Source organism: Polypterus senegalus, chromosome 4 (assembly GCF_016835505.1).
Source record: "Polypterus senegalus isolate Bchr_013 chromosome 4, ASM1683550v1, whole genome shotgun sequence".
Classification (NCBI taxonomy): Eukaryota; Metazoa; Chordata; class Cladistia; order Polypteriformes; family Polypteridae; genus Polypterus; species Polypterus senegalus.
This window is the reverse complement of record NC_053157.1, coordinates 136,530,934-136,550,410: the sequence shown is the minus strand read 5'-3', so window position 1 is coordinate 136,550,410 and position 19,477 is coordinate 136,530,934. Positions and strand designations below refer to the sequence as shown.

General features: G+C 39.5%; 1 protein-coding gene across 3 annotated transcripts in view; it reads right to left on the bottom strand.

Moving 5' to 3' along the window:
- klhl5 (kelch-like family member 5) overlaps positions 1-19,477 on the bottom strand; it is a 256,324-nt gene that overhangs the window by 2,133 nt on the left and 234,714 nt on the right. For all 3 annotated transcript variants that reach the window (XM_039751303.1, XM_039751305.1, XM_039751302.1), the window contains 4 exons: positions 17,818-18,004; positions 16,974-17,198; positions 5,030-5,192; positions 3,758-3,970 (listed from right to left, as the gene is read on the bottom strand). In XM_039751303.1, the coding sequence (XP_039607237.1) occupies positions 3,758-3,970; positions 5,030-5,192; positions 16,974-17,198; positions 17,818-18,004 (788 nt within the window). The remainder of the gene's footprint in view (positions 1-3,757; positions 3,971-5,029; positions 5,193-16,973; positions 17,199-17,817; positions 18,005-19,477) is intronic.

Here is a 19,477-nt window from a genome sequence, read left to right as displayed (position 1 = left end):
CCATGCAGCACTAACAGCAAGGAGCTCTTAACTTTAACAGTAGCACAGAGTTAGGATGACGTGGGATGCTGAATTGACTTATGTGCACTTAAGTGCATGTCAGATTGCTGGCATCTGCGCACAGTGCAATCAAAACTTGACAAGTCAGCTGTCATTTTGAAGCAAGGCTTTTAAGAGCTCTTTTATCCTCCATACTGAATGGTAAATATATGGCATTTATGTACTCTAATAAGCAATAAAGGCCGCCTACACTCGCCTTAACTCATAATCCCTTTGCCAACCCCAAGCTGTCAAGATGGTGAAACTTGTGTCTTGTTCCCAATGCCACTGTAATTATTATAGAAAGAACTTGCACTTTGCTAAATAACTGCTCCATTTTACTGATGCATATCATTAAGGTCTGCAAAAGGAACGATAGTGTGGCTTAAGTTAGTTCACCTTTTATTTATCATATGTAATCAGAATATTACAGGGAGTGCAGAATTATTAGGCAAGTTGTATTTTTGAGGATTAAGTTTAATATGGAACAAACACAGTGCTATCAGTCAATCCAAAATGTTAATAAACCTGAAACCTGAATGTTTCACAACGGAAATGTGAGTGTGAACATCATCAGGGGAATACATATGTGCGCACAATTATTAGGCAACTATTAGTGTGCAGATTTATTATGCAACTAAAGGAAAAATGAAAATTTTCCCATCTCACTTGTTTATTTTCATCTGTTATAGTGAGAATAATAAACAAACACCTCAAAATTTACAAATAAACATCTCTGACATTTCAAAAAAAATAAATCAATCAATCAATGACCAATATAGCCACCCTTCTTTCCAATAACAGTCATAAGCCTTTCCATTCATGGAGTCTGTCAGTTTCTTGATCTGTTGACGATCAGCTTTTTGTGGAGCAGTGACTACAGCCTCCCAGACACTCTTCAGAGAGGTGTATTGTTTTTCTCCCCCGTAAATCTAGCGTTTAAGAAGTGCCCACAAGTTCTCGATAGGGTTTAGGTCAGATGAGGAAGGGGGGCCATGTCATTATTCCTTCATCTTTAAGGCCTTTACTGGCTGGCCACGCAGTGGAGAACTTCGATGCAAGTGATGGAGCATTGGCCTGCATAAAAATCATGGTCTTTTTCCTGTATCACTGTTTGAAGAAAGTGTCTTCGAAAAACTGGCAGTAGGTTTGGGAGTTGATTTTGAGTTCATCTTCAATGCAAAAGGTCCAACTAGCTCATCTTTAAAAATACCAGCTCATACCAGTACCCCACCTCCACGTTGGAGTGGAGCTCTGTGCCCATTACTGATCCACAGGTCCATCCATCTGGTCCATCAAGAGTCACTCTCATCTCATCGGTCCATAAAACCTTTGAAAAAAATCTGTCTTCAGATATTTCTTGGCCCAGTTTTGACGTTTCAACTTATGTTTCTTGTTCAGTGGTGGTTGGGTTTCAGCCCTCCTTACCTTGGCCATGTCTTTGAGCACTGAACACCTTGTACTTCTGGGCACTCCAGGTAGGTTGCAGCTCTGGAATATGAAAGTACTGGAGGATAATGGGTTCCTGGTAGCTTCACGTTTGATTCTTCTCAAATCTTTGGCAGCTAATTTGCGTCTTTTGTTCTCAACACGTTTCTTGCGACCCTGTTGACTATTTGCAACAAAATGTTTGATGGTTCTGTGATCACACACCAATATCTTAGCAATTCCAAAAGTGCTGCATCCCTCTGAAAGACTTTTTACAATTTTTGACTTTTCAGAGTCAGTTAAATCTCTTTTTTGGCCCATTTTGCCTGAGGAAAACTAGCTGCCTAATAATTCTGCACACCTTGATATAGGGTGTTGATCTCCTTAGGCCACACCCTCCCTCATTACACAAATACACATCACCTGACGTGCTTAAATCCAATAAGCATTCAAGTTAATACAGCTTGGAGTTGGAATATACGCATTAAAAATGATGATATGGTCAAAATACTCACTTGCCTAATAATTGTGCACACAGTGTAGAATTCTTATTTATACTTATTTTATGAATAACAAGAAAAAGAGAGACATGCATACTATAACTGATATCCTTACTATTGATCATAATGTATTATTGTATTCTGCTTTTTGCAAAGCTGTTGTTAGTGTTTAAAGAAAGAATTATCATTTCCCCAAATTTAAAAATTTTATAAGTGATCTAATGGCATATAATGTATTAGTCTCAAGATCATGCACACCGCCTGCATCCTGTTTAACACCGGTTTGACATAAAGCCCTCTAATTGAAGATCTGACTTTTTAAACGTTAAAAGCATATTTTTTATCAATTCTACAAATGATTGGTGTGAGAAAATTTTGGAAAAAATAACATGTTCACATTTTATTTTAGGGCAGTATGGTGGCAACCCCGCAGTAAAAAGACCAATGTCCATGTCTCAGGTCCTCCCTGTATGGAGTTTGCATGTTCTCATTGTGTCTGCATGGGTTTCCACTGGGTGCTCTGGTTTCCTCCAACGGTCCAAAGATGTGCAGGTAAGGTGGATACTAAACTGGCTCATGTATGTGGTGTGTGTGTGTGTGTGTCTCCAGCCTGGGATGGACTAGCACCCTATCCAGGAATTGTTCCTGCCTTGCATTCTGTGATTCCTGAGATCAGCTCCAGCTCCCCTGTGATCCTGCTCAGGACAAAGCGGATTTAGAATGGGTGGACAGAGTTTTATTTCATGGATATGCTGTGCATACATTAATTATTTTAAAGAATATAGTTAACAAATTTCTATTCTCTTGAAACCCTTGATCAGTTTAGATTGTTAAAGTTTATACAACTCCTGAGCCTGGTGTATGTACAGTACATGCTCAGAATGTGACAGTAAGGCTATTTCATAATAAGGATCAGGAGATAAAATGTAAATAGGGAACAAACCAAAATCAAATTATAAATCAAGCTGATTTGTTGTAACTTTTAACTGTTAACCAAATGTCGATGTACCTAGTAACAATAGCAAAGCTCTAAAGCCAGGAATTAATTTATCAATAAACTTGGATGAGAATGGCTGCCAGTGCCAACCTTTTATTGTATTGCGCCTTTGACGTCAGGTACCGTGACCGTTGTGACTACGCCACTTAGCAACTGGGAGTTGTGTCTTGGTGACAGAATTTACAAAATGGTGGCACCCATATACAAATCAAATATGGTGCTGTGGCATAACAGCCAAATATTCCAACTTTCTCAAAACATCTTGTAGACAGAAATAAATGTAATGCTTGTGTGTTTTGTTTTCCAAAATTCCTCAACAGATGTATAATTTAACAACGTCAGTTTGTAGATGCCACAGAAAATTAACAAAATGTTTCTTGATCATGACTCTGGATTGGTTCTGGTTTAAAGACAAAATATTATTTTTGTACATTTTGATACTTTTAACATCGCAATTCCTTTATCTTTATGCTTTTATGATGTCAACATAAAAGACACATTTATGAGTCTGGCAGCCATTACACTTGATATCTACATTAAAGGAGTTGATATAAAATTTGAAGATGCAACACGGCAAGCCTCAAAATGGTACATGCTAATGCAAAATAACTAACAATCATTAGGTGGCATTCATTTGATTTTACAGGACAGTATTAATTGAAATATTTGTGAGATACCAAACCTTTCATTGCAGTAGTACCTTGATTAAACCTGGAACAGCTTCATTCATAAAACCTTTTGAAATATGAGGAAAGAAAAATGTGATTATTTCATCTGTTGGACGTTACAGTACCTCTCCACACAATCTGAAAGTCTTGATGTTAGACTGGAAGCTGGAGCGTCATGTCCGCCAATAGCATAAAGAAAACCATTCCAGGTTGCTACTCCCACACCTCCCCTTCTCTTTGCCATTTGTGCACAAGGGATCCACTTGTTTGTATGGGGGTCAAAGCATTCCACTGATTTCAGGCATGAGCTTCCATCCCGACCACCTACAGCATACAACCTAAAAAAACAAAAGCAAAGGAATCCAAAGCTTTTCATTTTTGCTGTCCTTTGCAAGGCATTATATTGCTAAGTTGCAACAATGACTTCCCTCAATATTTAGGGCCAGCTGTTCCAGTCGTGGTTGTTCTTCCTTTCAACAGCGAGCTTTCATTCAGGTCAGCTTTTACACAGGGTGACACAGAAAAATGGGAACTTTTGAAAAACCCAATAAAAATAGAAGAATTTTATTGACAACAATTGAACCACTACAACTTGCCTTTTAAGAGACAGTAATCCAAATTATCAATGTCTGAAAATTACGTCCTGTAGATGGCGTCCTCCTGTACGTATGCATTCTTCCAATCTGCTGTTGAGATTCCCCATTGATCGCTGCAACATCTCAGCTGGGATACCACGAATTTCGTCTTGAATTCTTTGTTTCAGTTCATTCCGTGTCCTTGGCCGAGTCGTGTAGACCCGACTCTTAAGGTAGCCCCACAAGAAAAAATCAGAAACGGACAAATCCGGTGATCTTGAGGGTCAGGGAATGTCACCGAATCTTGAGATGACACGGTTACCGAACAATTCTCACACAGCTGCCACTGATTGCCATGCAATTGATTATTAAATTACTAAATGGCGAGATTGTTAACAGCTCAAAGTCCCTGTTCCGAAGTGCTGCCAACTGTACATGGCTGCCACTACGCATTTCAAAAGTTCCCGTTTTTCTGTGTCACCCTGTAAAACAGCAGTTTGGACTGATATTAGTGATGGTATTTAATTATCTTAAGAGAAAATCTTCCTGGATGGCCTTGAGCTGATATATAGTGTGACTTCTTGTCAAATGCAATCATCTATTCTTCAGTCTATCTGTTGTAGAATTGCTAGTTAACCTAACACGCATATTTTTGGGTAGTCGTAGGAAAACAAGGGTATCCAAATAAAAAAAAACTTCAAATACAAAGCCAACAGGAAAGTACAGAAGTTTACATTAAAGACTTAAACATAATAAAGCTCACACTGCTCTCTTGTTGATGAATTGAAACGCTATAAAGGTCTTTTTATTTTTTTTACTTACTTGCCATTAAGCACAGCTACACCAACTGTACTTCTTGGAATTGACATGCATGCCACAAAACTCCACTGGCGTGCTTGAGGATCCCACCTTTCCACAGTATTCAGGTAACTCCAACCATCATGGCCTCCTACTGCATACATCGGCCCCTCCAAGACAGCCACACCTGGGAATTAAGCCATTAGAAGTAATTTCTAAAAACAGTTAAGTTAAAAACAAACCACTGAACACTGTAAAGCCTCTGGTAGAGATAATCGAAAGCGGTAAATGGTAGGGTTGCTTTTGCAACATAAAGGACAAAATTTTAGATTCTTAAAAAAAATAAAAAAAAAAATCCCTATTGCTGCTATTTTTATACAGGTATGGGAGATACAGGCATTGCCCCAAGGGAGGATGCCGCTTCACATTTTATGGCTACATCAACTTGCCTTTTATTTGACAACATGATGTGACTGCGTCTGCTGTGTGTGTGTGTAGGCTGAGCATCTCTTTTGTGCTGGCATTGGGATATTAAAGGATGATCATTTCCTCCGAGATTTAAAGGAGTACTGTAATGCACAGAACTATTTTTACAAGTTAAAAAAATAAACATTAAGATTCAATTTATAATATAGTGTTCAATGTTCACTTTCCATTAGAATGGCATAATGACACTAATTACTGAACTGCACGTACAGTATTTACATTTAATTCTCTTTTTGAAAATGCACCCTGATTGGCAAAATGTAGAGCAAAAATGACTTGATCTTGTCTGTTTGTCAGAAAAGTTCCCTTCAGACAACCTCTGTTCCAGCAGCAGTGCTCAAATTTAATTACGCTGCAGTTATTTGAGCTATTCTACATTGTAAATACCCCTGGTAAGGTCTCCTGTAGCACAGATTATATTATGTCTCCAAAATGACAACCTCTTAAAGAGCCACTGAAGCAAAGAACAGTGACACAATACTACGTGATACAAGTTGACGGGCATGCAGAGAAAGTAGATATACAGTAGATTCAGATGTGAGCCCTGATGTGCCTACCGCTGTAGTGCCTGAAGAAACCCAACCAGCACACTTCTCATCTGGCAGTGTCCTAACTGCAGTCCTGACCAGTCATGAGGCTGACGGCAAGTTAGCAGCGAAGACCCCTTGCATTTACTCCACATAACAAAAACAGGATCTCATTTTTCATCTTTATGTGCAACACTGACCCCAGCAATTATACACCATCAGACCAGTGCACAGAGGGCATTATAAGCAATGCTTCTGAATGGAGGAATTTGATAATTAAGCTGGGTGTGAATATGAAAGAAATGAAAAGAAGCACACAGAGGAGGAAGTGAAATACTGAATTAATATGATAGCTGCCAAGCTCAACAACATGAACTACGTCGTGTGAGCATCATGGAAGAGAGGGTGACTGTGAGAGATGACAGGGTCCCTAGCTTAGAAAATGACTCTGTGTCTGCATTTGGTGAGGCGTTTGTACTGTTTTGTTGAATGTTTGAGCAGGACCGTCTTAACAGCATTATAGGCCCCCGGGCAATGCAGTGCACACAACCACTCATAGGAATAAAAATGTAAATGGTTGATAAAATTAAACATATATTTATTGGTACTTCCAACAAAATCAGTCAGTCAGTCAGCCAACCCGCTATATCCTAACACAGGGTCACGGGGGTCTGCTAGAGCCAATCCCTGCCAACACAGGGTGCAAGACAGGAACAAATCCCCGGGCAGGGTGCCAGCCCACTGCAGGAGAGACACATACACCCACACCAAGCACAAACTAGGGACAATTTAGGATCGCCAATGCACCTAACCTGCATGTCTTTGGACTGTGGGAGGAAACCCTTGCAGACACAGGGAGAACATGCAAACTCCACGCAGGGAGGACCCGGGAAGCGAACCTAGGTCTCCTTACTGCGAGGCAGCAGTGCTACCACTGCGCCACCATGCCACCCCAACAAAATCAGTGTTTAAACATTAAAAAACATGCTGTACAGCAAGGGTTAATCAACACAAATGTTTGAACAATATAACATGAGCCTTGAAAAACACAAAAACTTCAACAGATAAATGATACTCAACTGGTAAACCATACAGACGGAGATGTCACAGTATGAAATTACTATGAATTACTTATTATTTATTAGTCAAGTGTTCAACATAAACATTTGTAAAAATTCTTTGCAGAGAATTGAGTTGAAGTGAAGTTAACATATATCCTTTTACGTAATGTAGTGTGTGAGATCTGTACACATACATGCATGTGCGGTTGCAGAGGTGAATGTGATACTAAATCAGAGGTGAATGCCAATGTCGACTTATAACACAATAACAAATATTTATAGTTTATTTTAGTATAGTATTTATTGACAGCAAGTCACGACATACATAGATTAGCATGGGGCCCCTATGCTCGTGGAGACCCTGGGCAAATGCCCAGCGTGCCCATGCATTAAGACGGCCCTGTGTTTGAGGTGGCAATGATTGATGTGTTCTGTTTTATGAGTTGTATTTACCCTATGTTTTGACACCCATTTGTGACGATGCGGGTCCTGCTCCATGCTCCCATCTCTCTTTTGGGAGCCTCTTGAACCCGACACCATCAGTAATGTAACCGGGTGAGCTGGACAATGAAGACACCAAACAAAGCAAGGTTCAAAGTGCAAACAGAACTTTTATTAAAAAACAGCCAAAACAGTGTTCAAATAAGTAGTGCAGTGCATCAAAATGTCCATAAATAAATAATCCATAAAAGATAAAAATTCCAGATGGTTAAAACAAGGCTAAAAACGAGCAGACATTGGGGTCACACCAGCCAAGCACAGTTCCTTCCAGTCTCTCCACCTCACCCAAGGCTTGCTCAGCTGGAGAGACTTCAACAGCTTCGGTCATCACACTACCGACCCCCGTCTTGGCTGCCTCCACCGGCATCTGCCCGACCGCTTGGGGTGGGTTGTCCTCCAGTCTTCCTTCTCGCACATGCAGTCTTTCCTCGAATCCCTATGGTGGACTCCTCCATGATCGAACCCACTCTTCCAACAGACAGTTGGTGAGATTTGTCCCTCGAGCGCCGATCCATCACTCCACATGGGACACCTGACAGCGTTGACCTCTAACTTTCAGCTGGCTGGCTCGTCCACTCTGTCACTGCCCCCAATGCCGCGTCTTTGCTCTCGAAGCCTTTCTTCCTATTCCATCTTTTTCATCCTTCTGTGCCATCCCATACACATAATTGTGCACTGCAGGAAGCTGATTAAGCAATTGAGAACGGCCGCACCCTCACGTGCAGGTGTGACTTGTCCCAATTACCTCATCAACTACCTGTGGCTGCACCCACAGGGACTGACTCGACAAATAGATTATGTAAAAACAGGCCATTCTCCCAGAGCTGTGGACCTCCTATATCACACCATTGTAGGCCCAACATACTTGGAAGGGGGTCCCTCTCGGAATTGCCTTTCCCAAGATTTCTTCTATTATTTTTTTCCTTACAGGTTTTTTTTGAGGGAGTTTTTTCTTGTCTTAGTGAGTCAAGGCAGGGGTACTGTCAAAATGCAGGGCCTGTTAAAGCCCATTGAGACATTCCTTGGGCTATGCAAGAAATACATTTCTGTTGTTGTTGAAAGTACAGCTCTCTGGAATAAATTAACAGACTCAAAACACAGGCAGAAAAATGTGACAGGTTTTGGGATTCCAAAAATGGGTAGATGGTGCAAATCCAACCAAAAAGATGTAGGAGTTCTTCAATAAAATTGTGGGAGACATCATTAATGAAAACATTACAGGTGAAAGAGCGAAACGAGTAGCTGGTGAATGTTCTCCAAAAGTTTTTCTTGTACAACTTGACAAGTTTTAGAAAAAAGAAAATGTGTTGCACTCGATAGATAAAAGAAATGAATTCTCTGTAATCAATATTTTTGTGAACTTTTCTCTATTGACTGCTGAGAAGAAGGCTATATGTTAATAGTATTAATTTGGAATTAATTAAGAATATCTGCTGTAGGCATATAAAACTGCTAAGCTGGGGGTTGTTGTTGAAAGTTACACTCTATTGTACAACTCACGGAACGGTATGGAGAGGAACCTGAAAACACTAATTTGATTTATTTAGAAAAGGAATATGGCCTGATAAGACGAATAGAAATAGAGAAGCTAGAAACACTAGTCTGTTAAATGTAACATATAGCTTAGCTAAAGTCTCACCAAACTATTAAGAAGTAGTGATGGTGTTGTTGCATGTATAGAGTAGAGTGAAATTCTTACTTGCATGGTACTGAAATGTGCAACTTTATTTTACTGAACACCAAAAAATAACCCACAAAAGTGCAACATGTAAGTTCTTAGTGATAAGCAAAACAATCACCATTTGTTTTGCATACAGTTTCAAGAAACGGATGTTAAAATTTGTTTTGCATATGATTTCTCAATTATGAAATGTAAAACACTCTCTATAAAGAGTTTTTTTTTTGTGTTTTTTAAAGATTTTTTGGGGTGGAAAGCAAGAAATGTTGCTCCTGTGACTGCTGCTGGATGTACCCAGTCATCCTTTCAGCATTTCTCAGCATTTGTTGCAGGTCATTTGCTGATAGTGCCATTTGCACCACCACCCTTTTATCTCTCACCTTACCTGAGCGAGAGTTTTGTAGCCATGACAAGGGACAACTGTTGATGTGGGCTGTAATACAGGGAAGCAGGTAAAATAGATTTTTCCAAGCCAACGTTTTATCAGTAACTGATGGCTGTAAGAATGGGGTAATGAAATGGAGACTTAGATATTTAGGGGTTGTTGTGTGTACTTTAATGTCACATTTTTGACTGTTCTAACATTCCTCTGCTTAACATCATTACATGTAGCATGAATATTTAATTATACTTCTTACTATAGGCTCTTTTCCCTTCTGTTTCTGTACAGGAAAAAGATATAATTTGGCCGTCAATGCTTACAGCATACTCTTGTTTATTTCTGGCTAATAGTTCACTTTTTAATTTTAGGATTAGTTGTTAAATCACTACTGATGTCTCAGCAAATTAGAAATGTACTGTTGCTGGGGGCAATTTGGAGAATGCCATGCTTCATGTCAGAGGAAAGCTACTCTGAAGTGTTTCAACTGGGCCTAATTGGTGTTGCGATTAAGGGCAAGACGCAACAGGTCACATTTAGGTTCTTGCACACCCATACTGTCATTCTGAGACATTACTAGTTGAAGACCTTTGCAGCTCCAAGTTCTTAGGTGACAAGACAAAATATAAAATTCATCAGAAGCTAAACAACTTAAAAAGATGTTATTTTTCTCTACTGGTTTGGTTTAGCATAGTGGTTAGTGCTGTTGGTTCATGGATCTAGTGGAATGGAGTATAGTATGCCCATCCATTGTCCGTGTGGATCTTGCAGGTTCTCCACATGCCTTTGAGAGTTTTCCTCTGGGTTCGCTGGCTTGTCTGCCACATCCTCGAAGAGATATTAGTGTTAAGATAACTGGCAACTCTAAACTGGTCATGTGTGAGCGTGGATGTGTGGATGAGGGGATTGTGTGATGGACTGGCAACTTGTCCAGGACTGCTTGCTGCCTTGCACCCAGAGCTTCCAGGTTAGAGTCTGGCCCTTTGCAATCCTCAATTGAATTAAGCTGGTTTGATGGTGTAATTTTTCTTTTTCTAGTTAAAAGAATATACTCTAAACTACACAAACTATATCAAATTATTTAATTGATACATTTTGTAAGATGGAATGCTCGGTTGTGAACTCAAGAGTGAAAACGTGCTATTACATCTTAGGTCTTTGAAGTTAGACACAGTGGTCTTGCAGGAGACCCATTTAAATTGTAAGGATCAGCCTTGTCTGGGTGCCCAGGTCTTTGAACCAAACTATGGTAAGAAGACCAGGGGTCTCATGCATAATGCCGTGCGTAGAATTCGCACTATAACATGATGTAAGCACAAAAGTGGAAATGTACTTACGCACAAAGAAATCCAAATGCATAAATCTGTGTGTTTGCCAACTTCCATGTTCTTCCACTACATAAATCCTGGTTAGCTGGGAAATTAACGCATGTGCACGCGCTAGCATAGTGACACCATGTCCTTTAATTATTAACAATATCCATCCATTCATTATCCAACCCGCTGAATCCAAGCGCAGGGTCACGGGGGTCTGCTGGAGCCAATCCCAGCCAACACAGGGCACAAGGCAGGAACCAATCCCGGGCAGGGTGCCAACCTACCGCAGTTATTAACAATACAGATTATTTAAATGAAGTTAAAGTTTTATCTGTATAATATAATAAACATATTTTGCTGCATTTTATCTTAAAAATGATATCGTCATCATATGTAAATACGCACTTTAAAAAGTGGCTCAGGTTGTGCAATATTATAACTGTATCGCAAGTTTACAGTGAGGTGATTGTACTAATAAGTACAAGCAGTTCTAGAAGGAGCCTTGATGGACTGATAGAGGGCGTTTAGAGCTCTTGGGATGAAACTGTTTCTGAACTGCGAGGTCCGTACAGAAAAGGTTTTGAAGCGTTTGCCATGAGAAAAGCAGTTCAAATAGGAAGCATGGCTGAGGCAGCATGTGCTTGATGCTGTATACCGATAATTCTCTTTCTGATCAGCTGCTCCGAGTGGTGCCGTGAGAGTAATATGGGAAAAGATGATCCGCTGTGGCAACCCCTAACGGGAGCAGCTGAAAGAAGAAAAAGAAGGTGCAGTGAGAGTAACAACGTTAAAGCAGTTATGGTATTTGGAATAGTTTGACAATTCTGTGGACCATTATATTGTTACAGGTTAATTACAATCACATGCATTAAACTAATAAACAATATGCAGTTAATTTCAGTGTATTTATAAAGCTGCGTCAGGGATGTGGATCTGAAAAAGAAAGATAAACCACACAGGAACAGTAGCAATGCTTTGAGGCTGGGCGCCGCCAGTTTGCTAAACCGAGCGCAGAACTTGCGCACGACCGGGTATGAGCTACCGTGGAAATGTGCGTGACTTTACTTCAAGTTTAGGTTTTACACATCGCAATTTGAACACGGAAATGTTCATACGTAACATTTCTGTTTGTATGCACCGTTTATACATGAGGCCCCAGAGCAGTGGGGAATTTAATAAATAAAGCTGCTATTGAGACAATATTGGTTTCTGCGGACTGCTGTGGTAGGAAATCTGAATGAAACAAAATGAAGCTAACATTAAACTAAATGAATTCAATCTAATATTTATGCAACCAATTGAGAGAATATAGAGTTAATGTTCTCTCTTTAATTCCTAATATACTGTATGTATTCATACTGCATACGTACCATATAATGACAAGAGATTGTAAATGTGTAATTAAATCCTTCTTTTGATATGCCAACAGGAAGTGCAACCATAATATTTAAAACTACCTTGAAAATTTTGCATTTTATCAATTTTCACAACCTTTCAGACTCATGTTTTGTTCTGCACTTATACTCAAGACACATTTCCTCTTTCTTCACCATACAGTGCATCTTTAATAGATGTATTCAGAACTGACGAGAAGGCGCACAACAGTTTTGTACTATTACTTTAAGCAGATTGTGTTCGTCTATTATTGGGGCTTAGCCGAAGATCAGACTACATTTTTGTGAGTCACTAATGCAGATACTGAGTCAGTTCCAAAGGCTTCACAAACTTATGAAGGACTACTTTGTACTGGGTAGAGGAGGGGTGTTCAGATTGTTATTGTATGAAAAATAAAAGTATGGTTGTATTATTTATTGTATAAATAATCATAGAATTTTTAAAAATCAATAAAATAAAAAAAACATCATTCAGCAAATTTTAAACTTTAAATTTCTTCATTTCATCTTTATTTTTTCTGACATTCAGTTTTAGTTGTTGTTTTTGTATTTGGGAAAAAATATGCATTTTTTCTGGGTTTCTTACTGTGTTTTTTGGATCATATTGTTTTGTTTTGTCTTCGTTGCCATACGTCTGTTCATCCTAATTTACAATTAGAATTTGCCTGCCTGATGCAACACTACCTTGTTCTGCTTTCTGTCTTTATGGCTTACTTTATCACATTGCAGGAACAACTGTTGAAAGTTACACTTCAGCAAACAACTACTGTAGCATCAAAGATGCAGTTGGTGGGAGTACATCACTATGAATTTCACAGTAATATAAAATTGACATGGGCGGCACGGTGGTGCGTGGAGTTTACATGTTCTCCCCGTGTCTGCGTGGGTTTCCTCCGGGCACTCTGGTTTCCTCCCACAATCCAAAGACATGCAGGTTAGGTGGATTGGCGATTCTAAATTGGCCCTAGTGTGTGCTTGGTGTGTGGGTGTGTTTGTGTGTGTCCTGCGGTGGGTTGGCACCCTGCCCAGGATTGGTTCCTGCCTTGTGCCCTGTGTTGGCTGGGATTGGCTCCAGCAGACCCCCGTGACCCTGTATTCGGATTCAGCGGGTTAGAAAATGGATGGATGGATAAAATTGACATTATTGGAAATTTCCGAGACTGCATTAAGATGGCTGAGGCAAGGCAGCCAGTTTAAGAAGAGGTTCAAAAACAGCAGAGACTTAAAGAACTGATCCGAAACAATGCCAGCAGCCACTAAGGCTTACCAAGCTAGGGGTTGCCCTAAGCAGTGTAAAGGGATTTCATTTGGCACTTTTTATTTTTCCATACATCTCTATTTCAGGAATTTTTGGGGATAACCATAGGTGGAAAGAATTCATAACTAAATGAGTCAGCAGGATGACTCTTGACATTTTATACCCAATTCTGCCCATTGGGTTTCCAAAAGAACACTAAAAGTGTGATATTAGCTAAAGGGCAGTAGTAAGACAACATCAAAATAAAATAAATAAAACAAGGTTAAAATGTAAATAACATCTCAGTATTGGCACAAAATGCTGTGAAGGGTTTAAAGACAGCAAGACATTGTAGCAGAAAACCTCAAAATTACCAATACTGAGACCTGAGTCAGTTCTACCACTATATTGTATAATAATACAACGTATAATAATAATAATAATCTTCCCAGCTATAGAGAGGATAAGGAGGTTCACAGAATACAAGTACAGATAAAAATATGGCTACTGATTCAAACAAATGAATATAAAATAAAAAACTCTTGTCACTCACTAACATTTACTTTAGTTATAACCATATGACATAACATAACATAACAATCTGAACCATCTTAGCCCAACTGAAGGTGGCTGATGCCAGAGCCCCTCCTAGAATCATTAAATGTAAGGCCTGAACATCCTGGGGCACTACAGCAGGATTTATACGCAAAACACTATGAAAAACAATACAATATACTGTATCTAAAACACTGAAAATGTTACACATCAACAAAATCTACAAAAGACAGGGGTTTATTTAACAATTTTTAACAAGAGTCATTAGTATCATTTGAAAAAAGATAATTTAATGAATAAAATATTAAAAATATAAATAGCCTCAATGTTACACAATATACACTCACCTAAAGGATTATTTAGAACACCATACTAATACGGTGTTTGACCCCCTTTCGCCTTCAGAACTGCCTTAATTCTACGTGGCATTGATTCAACAAGGTGCTGAAAGCATTCTTTAGAAATGTTGGCCCATATTGATAGGATAGCATCTTGCAGTTGGAGATTTGTGGGATGCACATCCAGGGCACGAAGCTCCCGTTCCACCACATCCCAAAGATGCTCTATTGGGTTGAGATCTGGTGACTGTGGGGGCCATTTTAGTACAGTGAACTCATTGTCATGTTCAAGAAACCAATTTGAAATGATTCGAGCTTTGTGACATGGTGCATTATCCTGCTGGAAGTAGCCATCAGAGGATGGGTACATGGTGGTCATGAAGGGATGGACATGGTCAGAAACAATGCTCAGGTAGCCCGTGGCATTTAAACGATGCCCAATTGGCACTAAGGGGCCTAAAGTGTGCAAAGAAAACATCCCCACACCATTACACCACCACCACCAGCCTGCACAGTGGTAACAAGGCATGATGGATCCATGTTCTCATTCTGTTTACGCCAAATTCTGACTCTATTTCAACAGAAATCGAGACTCATTAGACCAGGCAACATTTTTCCAGTCTTCAACTGTCCAATTTTGGTGAGCTCATGCAAATTGTAACCTCTTTTTCCTATTTGTAGTGGAGATGAGAGGTACCCGGTGGGGTCTTCTGCTGTTGTAGCCCATCCGCCTCAAGGTTGTGCGTGTTGTGGCTTCACAAATGCTTTGCTGCATACCTTGGTTGTAACGAGTGGTTATTTCAGTCAAAGTTGCTCTTCTATCAGCTTGAATCAGTCGGCCCATTCTCCTTTGACCTCTAGCATCAACAAGGCATTTTCGCCCACAGGACTGCCGCATACTGGATGTTTTTCCCTTTTCACACCATTCTTTGTAAAGCCTAGAAATGGTTGTGCGTGAAAATCCCAGTAACTGAGCAGACCGGCCCGTCTGGCACCAACAACCATGCCACGCTCAAAATTGCTTAAATCACCTTTCTTTCCCATTCTGACATTCAGTTTGGAGTTCAGGAGATTGTCTTGACCAGGACCACACCCCTAAATGCATTGAAGCAACTGCCATGTGATTGGTTGATTAGATAATTGCATTAATGAGAAATTGAACAGGTGTTCCTAATAATCCTTTAGGTGAGTTTAGTACTGTGTCTGCCTGTGCATCCAATAATACTAGAATAATAAAATCATTTTCATTCATTTAGCTGTTTGGTTGTTGGATGAACACCTATAGACATTGGTTTTCTGACCGGACTGCCTATCACAGAGGAAGTTGATGAGGTTGACAGGGTAGCCCTCCACTCAACCCTAATGATCACTATTTTGATTTAATTTTTCCTGTGTCTCCTTGGGGTTATAGGTAAAAATTACATATCATTTTTAGTTTTTTTTTTTTGCCTTGGTTTTATAGTTACGTTCAATCTTCCGGTCCCATAACATTCCCACCTGCATCCTGGTTCTTTCTAGGTAGGACGGTTTTCAATCCTTACTATGTTGCAGTAGCGACTAAGTCTACACTGCTATGTATTCGTTTTAAAAAAGCAGATATAAGTCTCTGTTTTCGACTGTTGTCCACACTGCCATGGCATTTTCAAATGGACATTTTGGAAAATGCTCTTCGCAGCCATATAATTTTTAAAACACCAGCCCGGCACTGCAGTGTGGATCAGTGAGAACTGAGAGCTTTGAAAATGCAGATTCAAACTGCAAGAGGATTGGTGCATGCTTGTTACATGCCTCTTTCCTAATTGGATAATGCCTACTACATTTGCTCAACCGCTTTTGCTCGCGTAATACTCATGAATCACTCTCAATAAAAATTCCACCTTATTATCATCAGGCCAACCAAAGCAATGTTGTTTTTTTTTTTTATTTTTGGGCACTGGTGTAAATAGAAGCTGCAAATTAATGTCTAGCATGTAGGTCACTTCCTCTTCCTGTTTCCATCAACACATGTAATGCGCAGTGTAGGCGAACATCTACATCATATGCGTTTTCAGTCATTTTAGTGAGAGAGGAGATGTTTGCATAAATGAGGTGAAGGCAGAGATCATTTTCATTTAAAAATGTAGTAGTGCGGATGTAGTATAAAAAGCGATTCTTTTGCTCTTTTACTATAATTACAGAAGCCTTTATAAATAATCTATGTTGAAAAAATAAATAAAGCAAAAAAACGGAAAACCAGCTATTTCAAAAAGCATGCCAAATGACAAACTTTTTAATTCTCTCTGTAATAATAATGTACACTATGAGATGATATAGTTTATGAGAACAGAAAAGCTCCTTCACAATGACACAAAAAACAAAACCGAGAAGCTTCATTTTTATGTTGTTTGCTGTCTAGGGATTTTTTATTGGAAACTAAGTCTTAAACATTATTTATTACTGTATCTCTAATCCAATATACTGACTGATATTCATTAGGATTATAACAAAGATCCTTACCAAGTCCATGTCTGTGTGTTGACATTGGCGGCATCACACTCCAGGTTTTGGTTTTTGGATTGTAGCACTCTACTGTATTAAGTGTTTTCAACCCATCTCTTCCTCCTACAACATACAGTTTATCTTCCAACACAGAGACGCCAAACTGTAGCCGTCGGCCATTCATGTTGGCTACATGGGTCCATGTGTTTGTACGAAGATCATACTTTTCGATGCTTGTGGCACCTATACGGCAAAGTTTTAAAAGAGTCATCAATGAACGGAAAAGAGCAGCTTCATACTTTGCATTCACATGAACTATGTAATAGGACTGATAATAGATTTTTATTTAATCACAGTGAAATCAACCATATTTTTTAATGCCTGTACAAGTATAGTACACAAAGTCCATCTATCACAGCTATCCTGACACAAGTAGCCAAAAAATATCCTGAACAGAGATGCTAGTTCACTGCCAGGTCGAGGTACACACACATTCATTATGAGGACATTTTAGTCACCAACCAATCTGAACACACAGCTGTGGTGTTCTGCAAATGCTGAATGATAGAAATGAAACAAAGAGATTCATAGCTAGGATAGTGCCAAAGAGTCAACAACTCAAAACTTTAGAGCCCAATAAGTTTACCAAAAATCTTAGACAAAAACCCACACAAAAAAGGGAATCCTAAATACCCCAAAAGAACACTAACTAGCAGTGCAGTTTTTCACAGTATCCAGAATTTTACAGATTTCTGTGAGAGGATTGCGTGATCTTAAATCACAGTATTAATCAAATGAACAGACTTTTTTTTTTGTTTTTTGAAAAATTGACATTGTTTTGTTGGATCATCTTATGCCTTACCTTTAGTAGCATCCATACCCCCAACTGCAAATAGGACCCCCACTGTAGATTTCCTGGGTTTCGTTCTGGGACTTTGAAGCATAGGGCGACGTTCTGGAAGAAGATGGTATTTCATGGCCTCCATAATAAGTTTGTGACATTCAATATCATCTCTAAACAGTGGGTTGTTTTCCATATCTGCCAGACACTAAAAAAAAAAAAGCATTGTGCATAAGTTATCATAGTTATAATTGTTTAGTTCACCCTCAGAATTCACTCAACACTTTGATACACTTTGTATACTTTGCTTGGCACTGGGAAAAAGGCAATAAATACCTGTCAGAAAGCAGAATAGATATATTCAGCAGGCGTCTTCTTTCTCTCTAAGGTAAATCATTACCCACAATAATTTAATGCCAGCCTGCAATGAATCTAGATCACAACTCCAGAGAGCCATCACAGATGATTCATTTCCTTTCAAACCAAGACGGAAGCAGAAAATATATGCATCAATGACACCCTGTGTTGATGTGCACACTCTCGTTATTAGGCTATGTAATATTTCTTGTAATGCATTTTTATCTCACAATTTTGTACTGTAATAAGGATGAGTGATGATATCGGCTTGCGGCGACATTTACACTGTGCAGTGCAATACTGTTCAATGAAGACAGGCATTATTTGAAATTTTTAACTGCAATGATCAGACAAAAACCCTATTCACAACTGCATTTATGTCATCTTATCTCATTTGGGAATACTGCAAAAGCTGAAGATGGCCAAAGGTTGAGCAAAATGTAATCATCCTTTATGAACCAGCCATGCTGTCTAAAATCAAACCTGTAAGGATACTGTAAGTGTAAGGACACGTGAGACATCAATCGTTTGTGTAAAAAAATGTCTTCCTGTACTGCAATATAAACAAGACATGGACCACACCCGAATGTACATCAGTCCATTACATTCACATCTGCATCAGCACTTAGTTTAGTATGATTCCACCGATATCTGCAAGTGTGACAAAATAAAGGTTTTTGGGAAAGTGTCATGGATTTCTTTAAATGTTTGAAGGGCATTCTGCAAAGGGTTTGGTGTTCATACAGTATATATATATTTTTTTTTTGTTAATCTAACAGATCTATCCATCCATCCAGCCATCTGCTGGAGCCAATCCCAGCCAACACAGGGCGCAAGGCAGTAAACAAACCCCGGGCAGGACGCCAGCTCACCACAGGGCACACACACACACACACTCACGCACACCAAGCACACAATAGGGACAATTTAGGATCGCCAATGCACCTAACCTGCATGTCTTTGGACTGTGGAAGGAAACCGGAGCACCCAGAGGAAACCCATGCAGACACGGGGAGAACATGCAAACTCCATGCAGGGAGGACCCGGGAAGCGAACTCAGGTCTCCTAACTGCGAGGCAGCAGCGTTACCACTGCACCACCATGCCACCGGCTAACAGATCTATTGGAGAGTGAATTCTCTATTCTACTAGAGCCACACTGATTAAGCGTATATAGACATATAGAAGAAAAACAGCTAACAGTCCTATAGACTGTGGAAAGTTACAAGGAAAGTTAGAAACTTAAAAAGTACACATCACATGAGCCAAGCTATGCCATGTTTTAGCTAGGGGTAAAGGAAATCCTTTGTTCTATAATAGCAATA